At 35.8% G+C, this 13,849-nt stretch overlaps 2 protein-coding genes across 3 annotated transcripts in view; both read right to left on the bottom strand.

Moving 5' to 3' along the window:
• SPMIP4 (sperm microtubule inner protein 4) overlaps positions 1 to 6,971 on the bottom strand; it is a 26,147-nt gene extending 19,176 nt beyond the window's left edge. Inside the window, exons 1-2 of one of the 2 annotated variants that reach the window (XM_072413456.1) lie at positions 6,913 to 6,971; positions 5,974 to 6,121 (exon numbers count right to left, since the gene is read on the bottom strand). In XM_072413456.1, coding sequence (XP_072269557.1) covers positions 5,974 to 6,107 — 134 coding nt within the window. In that variant the 5' untranslated portion in view covers positions 6,108 to 6,121; positions 6,913 to 6,971. Of the gene's footprint in view, positions 1 to 5,973; positions 6,122 to 6,900 lie in introns of both variants that reach the window. The other variant, XM_072413455.1, reaches the window with a different exon arrangement.
• Positions 6,972 to 10,183: 3,212 nt separating this feature from the next.
• Positions 10,184 to 13,567, bottom strand: NPVF (neuropeptide VF precursor). Its single transcript, XM_072413454.1, has 3 exons — positions 13,429 to 13,567; positions 11,302 to 11,739; positions 10,184 to 10,423 (listed from the first exon to the last, which is right to left on the bottom strand). Exons 1-3 carry the CDS (start codon positions 13,564 to 13,566, stop codon positions 10,376 to 10,378), a joined length of 624 nt encoding a protein of 207 aa, XP_072269555.1. The 5' UTR covers position 13,567; the 3' UTR covers positions 10,184 to 10,375.
• Between the last annotated feature and the right edge of the window lie 282 nt (positions 13,568 to 13,849).

Genomic DNA, 13,849 nt, shown 5'->3' with positions numbered 1-13,849 from the left:
AAAAAAGTGTGCTGTAAAATATGCATGCTATGGGAACTATGGGAAGAACTTTGTATAAATACAAGCACATATACATATATGCATGTTTGTTTAATAAATCCGAGCAAAAACTAATTTGCAATGTTCAGTAACCCAACACACCCAATCAGATTTCAGATTTTTCTGAGGTCACATTGATGAAACATGAGTTGTGTATGTTTTCCATAGGTAACTATATTTTATATGGCAATAGAGCTCTTGTCCTTCTGTAAACTGACTATCTTATGCTAACAATCAGTTCAGCTTCTGAGTTACTGAGGCACTAAAAGGTTTTAATTTGTTGGCAACAAAGTTAAACGTATTATATACTATGTAATCATGGTTATTTAGAGAGTGTTCCTTGACTTCTTTGCCCCTTGGAAGTAGACTCTCAGATTTGTTACGTTTGTGTTCATTCTTACCATGTCTAAGCCAAAGTATTTTCTTTATGCTGATTTCAGTGACTAGAGCAAAATTTGCAAATCTAAAACACCAGGAAAACACCAGGATTTTTATTCTCTAAAAAATGACTGTGGTTTTATTTTTTGTAGCCTTCACCTTCAGCTCTGGGACATACCGTACATTCTTCTTTTCTTAAGAACCCAGGTCAGAGGTGTCCAGTTCCAATCCATAAGGCACATACAGACTAGAGTTTTATATTACCAGTCATTTTATGATTCTTGGAAACCATACTTTCTGCCTGTTAGAAAAATCCCTAAAAATGTGTAGAAGACATGGCTCTCGAAAACTGGAATTGGACAGTTTTCTTATTTCAGCTGTGTTGGTCAATGTTGGTTTTATCACTATTTTATACATATATATAGTATCTTAGATGTGCTGGGTACAAGGCTTCATATACTAAGCTATATGGAAAAGTGGTATTTGTCATATTATTAGGTATTTTAAACCATCTGATAATTGTTACTTTCATCTCCTGTTGCCTAAAATAACACTCTTTATGGCAAATATTGATTGCTAATGCTTCATGAATTGATTCTATAAGTTTTCCCCCAATAGCAGTACCCATTGATGTGCTTGTATATTAGTATCATTTAAAGGCTCAAAGACTGGGTCTGTTAATTTATTTATATATATTATTTAGTTTATTTTCAGTTTAGTATAGCACTGACATACACTGCTTGGCCAAAAAAGTCACATATTCTAATATTTTACTGGATCAGCTTTAGCTTTAATTATGGAAAATCCCGAATGTTCTCAAAAGGGTTAAGGTCTGGACTACACATATTAACACACACAAGTTTTACAGGACAACAATTACCCTTCTTGTAGGAGGAAACTGGAGAACTCAAGGAAGATGCATGCTAACATTGGAAGAACATACAGACTTCATGAAAATGCCATATTTTGTAATTTTGTCCAGAAAGCATTATACAGAATTATAGGGAATGTGATGATCTGTTGTGATGGAATGTATATAGCTTTTGAATAGCTGATATTCAGTGGCTAAGGAATTTAGTTGCTCCTGAAATTCTTTAAAAATGTAAGCAAATATAACTAGCTTGATGCCTAATTAATGTACAGCGCTGCCTAATATGTTGGTGCTACAAAAATACTGTTTATTATTAATATTAATAATAATAATAATGGTATGAATATGATTATTAATAATAGAGACAGGTTTTAGCAGTAGAGTGCCCCTGAAATATGTGAAAACAGTGAAAACTATGATAGATATGTGTCTGTATCTTGATAATGATTTTAGTCTATTTGTATTTCAATATGAAAGTTCTGTTTCATAAGGTTTTGCCTTCAGAACAATAAAGGATAGTTGTTACCACTGGTTACTACCATTTGTTCATTGCTTTTTTTCTTTACTAGAGGAGCTCGGTGTCTTCCTGCATAGATTTTGAAATGTAAATATAACAAGCTCAGTAAATGATTTCAGTCAATAAAAACTGTCCCATCTTTGATGTACAGGAGCAGTCCCCATGGAAATATATATTTATATATTTTTTTACACTTGCCATATTTCCTTTGGGAAAAGGATGCTAACATTAGAAATTCAAATGTAATTTACAAACAGGACAGTGCAAGGCTTTATTTTCCTTTAGAAATATATGAGCTTAGAGCCTGCCACATAATTACAGATCCCAGCTATAAATCAACAGTGATCTCTTCCATATCATTTAATCATCTTTGCCCAGGCTGGACCCTTCATTAGAGACCCAGGGTTCACTGTGAGGTAACGCATGGTGCAATATTTCAGACTGGAACTAATGACAGTTTTGTGGCATCCATTTGACTCTGCTACCAATGATGACTTAATATAATTTATTTCAAATGAGCCAAGGTAAGGAGCAGAAATTTTAGTAATACAACAGGACAGGTGATATCCCCACCCTTCTTCAATCAGTGGACATTTCCTTCTCTGTTTATGTTTGCAGGGACATCTCTGCCAGAATGATTGGGACAGATAGTAAAGTAAGTAAGGCTTAGGGCAAAGGGTATAGTTAACATTAGCCATGGTGTAAGATTTAGACTTGAGGTTAATTATGTGCAAAGACGAATCCTTGCCTTCCCTCAAATAGTACATTTCTCTAAATACTCCCCATAAAAGCCCCAAATTCTTACCTAATTTAAAAGCCAAGGCTACCATTTTTCAGACTGCAGAATTGGAGGGTCCCTCTTTGAATGATCACTTTGCTGTTTGGGTGCTGGTGGCACATTCCATTGACTCTCTAGTGGTGGGGTCATCTTAGGCGCCAAAAGACTTCAGTGATAAGATGAGATCATGTAAAAAAGTAAGCTTAGTCTCTAGCTCTAAATTTCCCATTTTCATTTCTGAAAAAGCTCTGTTAAGGGTTATAGGATGACCAAATTAGGTAGTTTAAAAGGATTTTTTTTTCTTTTTTTTCTTGCGAATGAGTAGGAGGAGCCTTGGGGGCAACATTTGCTCAAATATGGGCTTTGAAATAAGGATCATCCAATAAAATAATAATTGTTGATGCTTAGTGAATTGAGTCAAATGTGTGTCAGATTTAGGCTGTGTATATATGTGCAATTTTCATTTCTGGACATTACCAGTGACAGAGAGTGACAGATAACCAAACGAGCACAGTATACATATGGAGAGGAGAGCAAGGAAAATGAGCAAGCAGCACCCCACTGTTTTCTCTTCCCTTGGCGACCGCTGTACACATCAAATTCTCACCCAAGACGGGCAAGAATCATCTGACAAGTGTACATCTTCCGTTTGAAATATATTTAGCATAGAGCTGGCAGAGTTTACAGAGGTTAAAGTTTAGGATTATTATTGGCCTCCAGTAAGACCAAAGCTTGTTGCTGCTCATCCATTACTAACTGCCAAGACATTGAAAATTGTTAAAAAAATTGAACAGGTTTTCATTATAAAGCCTGTGGAAGGCATCTGCTAGATATGTATGCAGTGCCCTTTCTTTGATAAGACCCTTTCGAGAAATAATTTCTATAAGTACATAATAGTATGTGACTCTTTGGATTTGTATTCTAGTTAAAGGAAATGGATTAATAATGAGTAGAAGGTTATGACGACAATGAGTACATAAAACTGTATGAAGCAATAGAGCTTCAATATGATCATATGGTGTCGATAAGATGTTCTACCAAGCTCCACTGTTTCTGGCCTACACAGAGATGCTACTTGTCTGAGTTTGGGAAGAGTGACATGAATATATATTGGTTCAGAACAAGTGAATTCTAATTTGGTATCATATGAGTTTAGTTACAGTAGTCCTAAATTTAGAGTTCTGAAGTGAATAACAGTGAAATTGTAGGTGGAAATTTAAGTAAATGTAGACATAAGTATCATGGTAAACAATAAATAATTCACTTGTTAGATTTTATTTTACCAGATATAGCAATAACTTTGTTGCTATGTAAGTATGACAAATATAATACATTTTCTTTTATTTTGTTGTTTAATGTTTTAAAGGATAATTTTCTAATTAGGCAGCAGTCTAATAAAAACATGATTTAGGGTAATAATGTAATGCAATGTGGGGTAACAATGTCAGGCAGGGTCAAGGCTAAGAACCTGAGCTAGCTAGATGCTAGTGAAAAAAAATGATTGTGTGGTTACTGTTTCTTTTATTGATTGTTGAACCTTTTTACAATGGTATCAAATCACAGGTTTGTTGGGTGACAACTGAGCCTGCTTGGTTTACTTATAAATCATTCAAACTGACATTCAAGTGTATTGAGTTAAACTGCAAACTAATATCTTGCTTTAAAATGTGTATTTCAAAACTCTCAGGTTCAAAAGCAGATTAATCTCCCTCCACACCTAAATCATACTAACAAAACAATGTATGTGGTTATAAATGATTTAGTTATCTTGTAGGCTTTATCGGTGTCAAAAAATTAAACACACTGTAATCCTTAGATTAGATATCGCTTAGTGCGGCTTTGAAATAGAATGACAAATGAATAATTGATACAGAATAAAACAAAAGCAGAGAAAGGGTAAAATGCTGCTACCTCGTGGCAAGTGTTTTGTGTTCATTTGTTAAAAATGAAAGGTCTGCTTATTTATTAGTTGACAGTCCCACTATAGAAAATCCCTGTGTTCCACCTGCAGAAAAAAAATGTCTGCAGGGAAAAGTTAAAATACATATTTTTACAATACACCCAGCTTCTGCATGCAGAGCCAAGGGCAAGTTTATGAAAGGTTCTTTTTGGAGAGTGCCTTGGAAGCTTGGGATCTCAAATCTCAGGAAGAAATGCTCCAGCGTTATGATGAACATATTCTTGCAAGTTTTGGAATGATCTACATCCTTTGGATCTCACTGAAAGGACCATGATGTCCTGCTACTGGTGATGTTATCTTCTAGTATAAGCTAAGTATACTTTTTGACCTTTTTTCAACTGGTATTATGCAGGCATTTTACATAAGGTGGTGGTTTACTATTGAATATGTGACCCTTGCATTTCATTTAAATGTTTGCCTTTAAAACAGATTCTATATATTCCAATTTATGGAAACATTTATTTAGAAATACAATCTACAGGGAAGTATAAATAAATTATTTTTGTTAATTTTATTAACCTAGAAATGTTTATGTATTATTGTAAAAATACTAATTTCCAGCCAGTTCCAGCCTTTCCTGCATCCAGGCAGTTTGCAGGCTAGTGCAGAAACCTAACTAGTCTCAACACTCCACTTTCTACTGTACATTTGACAAATAGCACATTGGTGCCTCCTATCATGTGCACTCTATACATGTCTAGGGCTTCCCCTAGATTTGCAACAAGTTTGCATGCATAGTTCTTGCTTTAGAGGAGGAAAAGCAACAGAATAGCTAGAAACTACATGTTGCTTCCAGGAACCCTGTCACATCCCAAAGGCAATAAGGACACAACTGTGTGCAAATGCTTTCATAAAATGGTTTTCAACCACTCCTATACAATTCAATGGTTAGGTTGGTTGGGAACGCAGCTGAGCAAACAATATTTACCACTAGTCTAAAAGGAGCCTTACTTTGCTTTTTCCTGCTATCAGCATGCTCCTTGTCAGCATATTATCTTATGGTTCTTTATGCAACCCCTTCCTCTCACATTCCACCTCTGCAGTACAGTGGACTGGAAATTCAGGTACTTACCTAAATACTACTTAAAGTTTGAAAACTTGTGCTGTGAACTCCTTGGAATGAAAAATTAAGGAGCTATTAAGAAAAATTTAAATATTATAAATAAATATTAAATAATATAAATAAGTCATTGCTTTTAAATTTCTAGGAAATCTTGGCAATTAATCTCTTTTCTTTTTAGCCCTCAGACTAAAATACACTAATCACTAAACAAACAAGTGGAAAAAATCAAGCAATGGTGAATGTTCAAACGTGCAACCGAGCATCTGTTTATTTGTTCTACACACATTAAAATATGTTCATAAAAATGAGTATATTGGAACATTAGGCAACTCATACTATATACTCACAGACATTCCTGCAGCCTTACCTTTCAGGTGACACTGTAGGTCTTTGAGGAATCTGTTGGGGTGTCAGGAGCTCAGATGATTGTAGGGTTGGTGACAGGTCCTGCGTACCCTCTGTCTGCCTGTAGTAATGGGACAAGTCGTATTGTACCGCCATCCCACATAGTTCAGCTGGTGATTATAAGAAGACTTTGTTCAGAGATGTTTCTATGCTGAGATAAATACACTAACAGAGCAGCACACGCACCTAGGATACAGTTGCACACACCCACACCATTATAATGTGTCAATGGCAAGGCTGCAGGTAATGACATTGCAATTACTTCCATAGGCAGCCGTGTGTACACACAAACATACATTACAATCTATTAAAAAGGAGAAGCCGGTATTAAAGGCTTATGCTACAATAATCCATATAAACTTACTTTTTGTTTGTTTTCAATTACCATTCTATTTTTTTTTTATAAAGGATTGGTGCAGCTTTACAATAAAACATTAAAGTGTGTTTAAACCCAAAAACAAAAATGTAAAATATTGCAGCTTAGATGTGGTGTCTGTATTGATTTTCTTATTCAAGCTGCTTTTATATTTTCATCCTCCTAGAAATTTATTTTCTGTACTGGCGACTTCAGGATGTATCTATGGAAAAGCAGTATTGTCACCATTGTCTGCTCTCCTGATTTTGACTATATATGTTTCCCCCCGTCTCCTCATTTCTACCACAAAGAAGGGAAGTGTTCTGTCATTTATAGAATAGAGCATGGGAGGCTGATAACATTGTTTGTGGCTTCTGTTTTGCACACAGGAAGTATGAAAATATGCTGAAGATGTATTTCCATTACATCTCAGGGCTGAATAGCTGTGAAATATTACATTTTTGTTCTAGGATTTAGACATGCTTTATACTACCCTTTAACCCAATTTAATAAAGTAGTAAAACATAAACAGACCTCAATACATACAGAAGTTCTGTAGTCCCACAGTTAGGCCGTGTTTGGGTAGCCATGACAACCTGCAGTGTTGTTGGTAAAATCCTCAGCAGAGAAGTAATATGGTAGAAAGGGGGGGGGGGGGGGGCAGATCATATAGCCAGTCAGGCTCAATTATGGCACAAATACCTGGCTGTGTTATCTGACAGAAGCTCCTCCATCACACTACTAGGTTAAAATGTAAAAAAACACACCATGAATAGATCCTAAAAAATGAATACATGCTCATTAAATGGTAGGAAAATCAATAACAGCACTAATAAAGCACTGTAAAAGGATTTTGTGTAACATCTACTTAAAGGACCTATTCAAACAACAGCACTGGCATGCATTGAAGTGTAATGTGGAACACCGCATTAATCTGACCTTTTAAAATAAACAGGCTGTACACCCTGAAATATTGTGCAGGCTGCATTTTTTGCTGTGCAGTGCACATATGTTTTGTGCTGCATTAATGATTGTTCCCACTATAGGGATATGTTGCATTTCACTAAACTCACATATTGCTGTGAATGTTGCAGTGTGCTGCATTGGGTAGTCCTTCCATTTGAATGGACTGCCAGATACAGCACATCACACTTAAATGTTGTGCGTGCTGCAATTTTTAAAGGACACTGCATGGCAACACATGGCTGCAAGCTGCTATACATTGTGCTACAGTATGTTGGCAAGATGTGCTTAGGATGTCATTACCAATGAATGACAGCCCAGCACACCAATGCAACAAGTCTTTACAGTGCTAGTGCATTGTTGGGTTGTATTGGGGTAAATATCAAAATTAAAGGCGTCACAAAAATGGTGCACAGGACCCCTACCCTTCAAAGACATCTGTTCAAAAAATGATTGAACTTCTATAGGAATTGTATTGCTTTTTTTGATCACACTGGGAACACATACTCTCATTTTCTTACACAGTGATACCAAAACAATGAGAGGGCACCAAGTGTCACTGCAATAGACGTGACCCTTTTCTTCTGTCTAGCCATATCACTACCTAACCATTCCTAATATGTCAAACTCTCCAGCTATTTTTTTCATACTGTGTAGTGTAAGTTTTTTCCAAGGTAATATGGAGGAGAGTTGTCTTACTTTCTTTGGACTCCATGCTTAAAAGGGTTTGGTATGTACTTGCAGGGATTTAGCCCCTATAGGGTGACCAATCTTCCAAAGACAGCAGCTGTATGCTAAAAAATAGAATTCCCTTTTGCAGCTACCACAAAAATCTACAACATACCTCTCTCCCTCAAAGATGTGCCACTGCCATAAAAAGGCCAAGTAATGAGGAGTCGTGGAGTTCTAGAGGAAAGCTGCTCTATGGTGGCATGCACTGTACACATCCAACAGGTTAAATTGGGTGCACCCCTAAATACCTGTCACTTGACATCAAAGTAGAGAGAGAGTGATCAGGAGGGCCAAGGTATACTGGTTGGTAGCACTATGGAGCTGCAGAAACATGTTAACATGTCCCCTCTCCCTCCACTCAAAACATGCATGGCATCGGTATTGTACAACTGAAATGGCAATTATAGACAGAAGCCTGGGGCACTGAAACACATGCTGATTTGGAGCACGTGCCTGCAACGCTTAGGCCAAGTGATGAACATATGCCATGGTTCAAGGAACATGTATACCATAAAAAAAAATCTGAACCTGGGGAAGATCTTAATATGGCAAAACACATACATTAATCTGACTTCATTCAGATTTAGTCCTTGGGAATGCCATTAACTATACAATGCAAAGGCCTATATGAGAAAAAAAAAAAAAAAAAAAACTAACTATACTAATATATAAAAATATAAATCCAAATGACTATAAAGATAGCCCCTAGTATTACAAAAATTTTGGTACAATTATAGGAGGTTGTACAAGCAGAATGTAACGTGTGGTCAGCTAGACAGTTATCCGGTAAATACTCTGCCATTGGGAACGAATAAGAAAAAGGTTCCACCTTGCGCTACAACTGTTGTGGACAAAAATGGTTGCCTTTATACAAATAGCAAAACTAACAACAAAAAGTGCTAACAGGAAAGAAGACAACCAAGTCAGCATGCTTGCAAGGGAAAATGAAAAAACTTTTTTTCAGCTCCAGCCTAATGTCGAGCCATAGCTAGTGTTATAAAAAAGGTGGAGATAGCCACAGGTATGTGTTAATGTCACTTAAAGCCTTTAACCACAGCTTTACAAAACTGTTGACACAGCAAATGCTAAGAGTACTTTATGTGAGTTGGCATCAGCAAATAACTCACAACTTTGCAAAGCTTTGTCAGTAGGTGTTAAACTAATTTATGGTGTTCATGAAGTTTAATAACTTTTTGATACTTTTGTTTCCTTCACTTTGGAACTAACAACAAAGATAAATTGTGCTGAATGTAATTTTCTAGTCCAGCTTCATTATCGTTTTTCTAGTTGATGGGTCCTGTACTAAATCAATGTTCCAAAATTTTTTTAAGTTATTTACCATCACGCAACCTTTTAAGAGCTGAATTAAAGTTAATTTGCCCCCCTCTCCTGTGCATCCCCATGTGGGGGACATTAAGACCAAGGTTACTATGCCATTTCTTGGTTTGAGACAGCAATCACTGTAATTTTTTGTTGCCTTTTATTTCATTGCATAATAAAATCATACTAACTCTGCCACCTAGTGGCCAATTATCAACAGAGCACAGCAGTTACAGTAGTAAGGACTAGGACAAATCTTGGCCAAAATGCCAATAATTAAAAAAAAAACACCTCAAAGAAATCTCAATGGGGCTGATTTACTAAAGGAATAGGACCTGTTCACTTAGGCAAAGTGAATTATTAGGGAGTGATCTGTCACTTAGCTAAGTGAACTGCCAAAACCACCTAGGTAATTCAACCCAAATATCCTAATCTTCCTTACTCTCCATCTGACTGCATGCTTACAAATTGAGCCTGATTTATTAAAGCTCTTCAAGATTGTAGAAGATACACTTTCATCAGTGAAGCTGGGTAATCCAACAATCTTGGTATGGATCCAGTCCAGGACTAAAAATGTTTGCTAACAAATAGCAAATTACTTTTAAGAAATGCATATATATACATATATATATATGGTAGTGTCTTATATACTTTGTAAAACCAGTCTTTTATTATTTATTGATAAGCCTCCTTTAACAGTGGTGTCAAAATATTTCATTTCTGCAATTAATTTAATGAAAAAAAAAATCACTTGCCAATGCATTTCCTCTATTCTTTTTATTTACAGTATAGCCACGTAATTTTGTTATAATTTACATCATTATTTGTTTTCATCACATTTTCTAATGCATTTCTTTGCTTCACATATTCATCCCCTGGTTTCAAAGTAGGTCATACATTAGCATTTAACTGTAATTCACTAGTCTGTGCATATCTTGCTGTATGGAGTACAGTGCTGGGCAAATGATGGGTTTTGTAGGTGATTCGCTAGCTTCTACATCTGGAGATTCCGTTCATATTCAAAGGTCATTGCTTGTCTTTTCTACAATAAAAAAGAAATATAAGATGTTAGAACACTGCACCTATTTCATCCATAATAATATAAAGCCTCTGAAATTTTTTTTTTTGCATTTGTCTACATTCTCTTGCATCCTTACACTACCCAATTAGTGCTCAGAAACAATATGCTATAACTGGAACAGTCCACCAATCTGATACACCAGTCAACACCTATTTATAAAAGAGAACAGATCTTGCTATCCACCCTCCAATGGAGTCTTATCAGTACTGTCAATCGAGTCTAAACAAGTACCAAATCTAGTTGCTTTGTGATGCACAATTTTATTAATGTAAAGGAAAAGCTTTTACATTTCTTAAGTGTACAAAGTCCTAGATCCATATCTTTTACATCTGTCAATGTCTCAGGCACCACAGCCTTTAGCAGAGGAGGCAATGCCGCCAATCTGCCCATTGCATCATATGTGTCTTCCCACTTTACTGCAAGCAGACACAACCTACTGTAGCAACCCTTTATTATAGCATGATCCCTATAAGTTTTATTGGTTATTCATAGTATATAGAGGAAAGCACAGTGGAGTTGTTTTTCCCCTTCCCCTTTCTATAGAACAGAATGGTGTTATATGTACAGTGCTTGTTTGTTCATCTGTAAGTAGAAACTCACAAAAGATTGTTTCCAGTGACAACCATCTGACATCTCTTTGATTTCTATATGGGGCTTTAGAACCTCTCTCTCCTATGTTTTCCCAGTCTATGCTATCTTTAAAGTGTTTTATTGTGACAGAGGTCATCTGTTATAAAAATAAAATAAATATCCCTTTGATAATCTGATTTGAATGAAACCTAGCTGACAAAACCATGAACTTTGTATGACAAAATGGAAGTATTTTACATTGTCATGACCTTCCTCTCATTGTCTTCTTCAGGGCTTTTCAATTCTAGAGGATGAGAATTCATTTCATATTGAAGTCTATCTGAATGTGGCGTTCTTCCAAATCGCAGTGGTAATGTGGCAAACGAATGAAGCAAACGGTTGCTATATTGTGATCTTCCAAACCTCTGTGGTAAATTAGCCACTGATTGGATGTTGGCCTTGCCAGATAAGTAACGCCCAAACCGTTGAGGTAGGTTGGGAATACTTTTAGGTATTTTGTCATCAGGTGTTCTTCCAAATCTCAAAGGCAGATTTGCGGCAGGTTTAAGGCTTCGTTCCTGTAGAAATTCCCTCTCAGGCTGCATGGAGAGGCTGCTGTATCTGTTCATGTCATTTATGCTGTTGAATCCCCAGTACTGATATTCATCAGAATTAACATTCCTTTCATTCTGGAAATCTTCTTTAGACTGTACAGGTAGCAAACAAGAAAATTTATTTTCTTTCAACGCAAGCAAAAAAGATACAGTGGTTTAATAATTTAATTTTTAATCTGATCGGATCTGATTGGCCGATGATCGTTCGCTATCTGTCATGTGTATGGTCGTTCAGTAATGTTTCTGCAATACACTGCACTTTACATGTCACTCCCTGCATCGTTCAAACGATTGTATCTAGCGTGTCTACACTATTTGTGGAAATATATTCGAACGATCGTCTCGTTACAGCATGTACAGAATTATGCGCAATACGATTGTTCAAGTATAATTGTGCATAATCGTTGATTGATTGTAATTGTTTGTTTTCCAACGATAATTATTGGAAGTGTGTACGTAGCTTTAGTCACATGTGTGATTTTTATTTTAAGCTACTAAGCTTCGTAAACAACAGTTTATCTTTAGCAAAGCAGCTCTAATAACCCAGGAAAACACCTGAAACAAAACCTAATTCTCCCTTTTCTGGCTAGATATCTTAAGTAATAAATATGCACAAGCAATATTTTATATATAGCTGAATATTATTATTCTAAAAATGTAAAAACAAAACATAATAACCAAATAGGGCAAACATATACAAACACACTGGACATATTCTTTTAGACAAATAACAAAGTACAAGGTGCAATAACCTATAGAAAAATCAAACCTGGCTGTAATTTTGATGGACTGCCACACTGGCTAATTGGGGGGGGGGGGGGGGGTTGCGGAATAGGGTAACAAACTATGACACAAGCAGAAAGTATTGAGATCTTTGCAGCACAGAATAGGTGAGTAAGTATTCAGTGAGCAATGCATGCTGCTCATGGTATTTTCAAGAATCTTTATGTGCTTTCATTTCATACTTTTTTCCATTTATTCAGATATTGTAGTATATCTGCAATTTCAATGGATTAATGATATCTGGTCAGTTAGTATTTTGATAGTTCTGTAACTCTGTTTTACAGTTTGTCATCAAAAACAAATGAGGTCACAGATCTCAGAAACAAATGATGAAGAAATGTCTGTCTATTCTTGCTTTAACTTCCACATTGGGCTGATTTACCAAAAAAAAAAAAATAAACAAAAAAGTAGTAAATCAGCCTTGGTGCAATGCAGAGATTGTCTCCCTTCTCTCTTAAGTTAAACCATACATGTGGTGTACACTGATTTTATTTGCTTATATCAGAGAGTGATCGGCAGGCAGTTACAAAAAAACACATGCTTCCAAAGTTCTAAGGCTGATTTTTCACTTTTGATCTGATACAATGACTGGATCTGAAGTTAGTCTGAAAAGTAATTTTGTACTTCTACTTTCAGAATTACATATCCATCTAAGACTACCTCATCAATATGGTGGCAACATTACTGTAATAATAAATTGTAAATTATTAATTAATGTAAATAATAAATTATTAAATAGTATTTTCAGTCTGGTAAAGCATGGATCTATTGGCTGTTATATTCAATCTAAGGGTAATAAAAGGTTATAGAGAATACTTTAAAAAGCTAAAACTGCTGTGTTATTTTTAGTGATAGACTGTATCTTAGGTCATAGGTCCCCCTTATCTGTTGCACTCTGAAACTCCTCAGGAATTGAATATAACCATTGACCATAACCATTCAAGGGGCACAAATATAGTAACATAAGGTACATAATATGCAATCACAAAACAGACTTACCCCAAACAAGTCATCATATTTCTCTTGACTTTCAAGATTAGTAGCTGTTGTCTCATCAAAGCAGGCAGTAAAAGTGAAAAGAGTGAGAAAGGTGCACAGAGTGAAAACCATAATGGTTCCAATAGTCAATGTGCCCATTTTCAAGTGCATTCAGCTCATTTAAAGAGGTTTCTGCTATGTCTCCTTCATTATATATATGCTTTGAACAAAGAGCACCTGCAAACAAGGACATTCTTAAACCATCTCAGTCTTAATTAATATAAAAGCCCTAAATTAGATCATAAAGAATTAGAAGAATTTGTTTGTGAAGAGCTTACAAACCAATCAATTTAGGGAAACAGAATTGTTGAATCCTAATTAATATGTCATTTTAGTGGGCACAGCAATCAGGGGCCACATGAACAATTTAGTACATATTCCA

This window comes from Pyxicephalus adspersus, chromosome 5, assembly GCF_032062135.1.
Source record: "Pyxicephalus adspersus chromosome 5, UCB_Pads_2.0, whole genome shotgun sequence".
In the NCBI taxonomy this organism is placed as follows: domain Eukaryota; kingdom Metazoa; phylum Chordata; class Amphibia; order Anura; family Pyxicephalidae; genus Pyxicephalus; species Pyxicephalus adspersus.
This window is presented reverse-complemented; position numbering and strand designations above follow the sequence as displayed.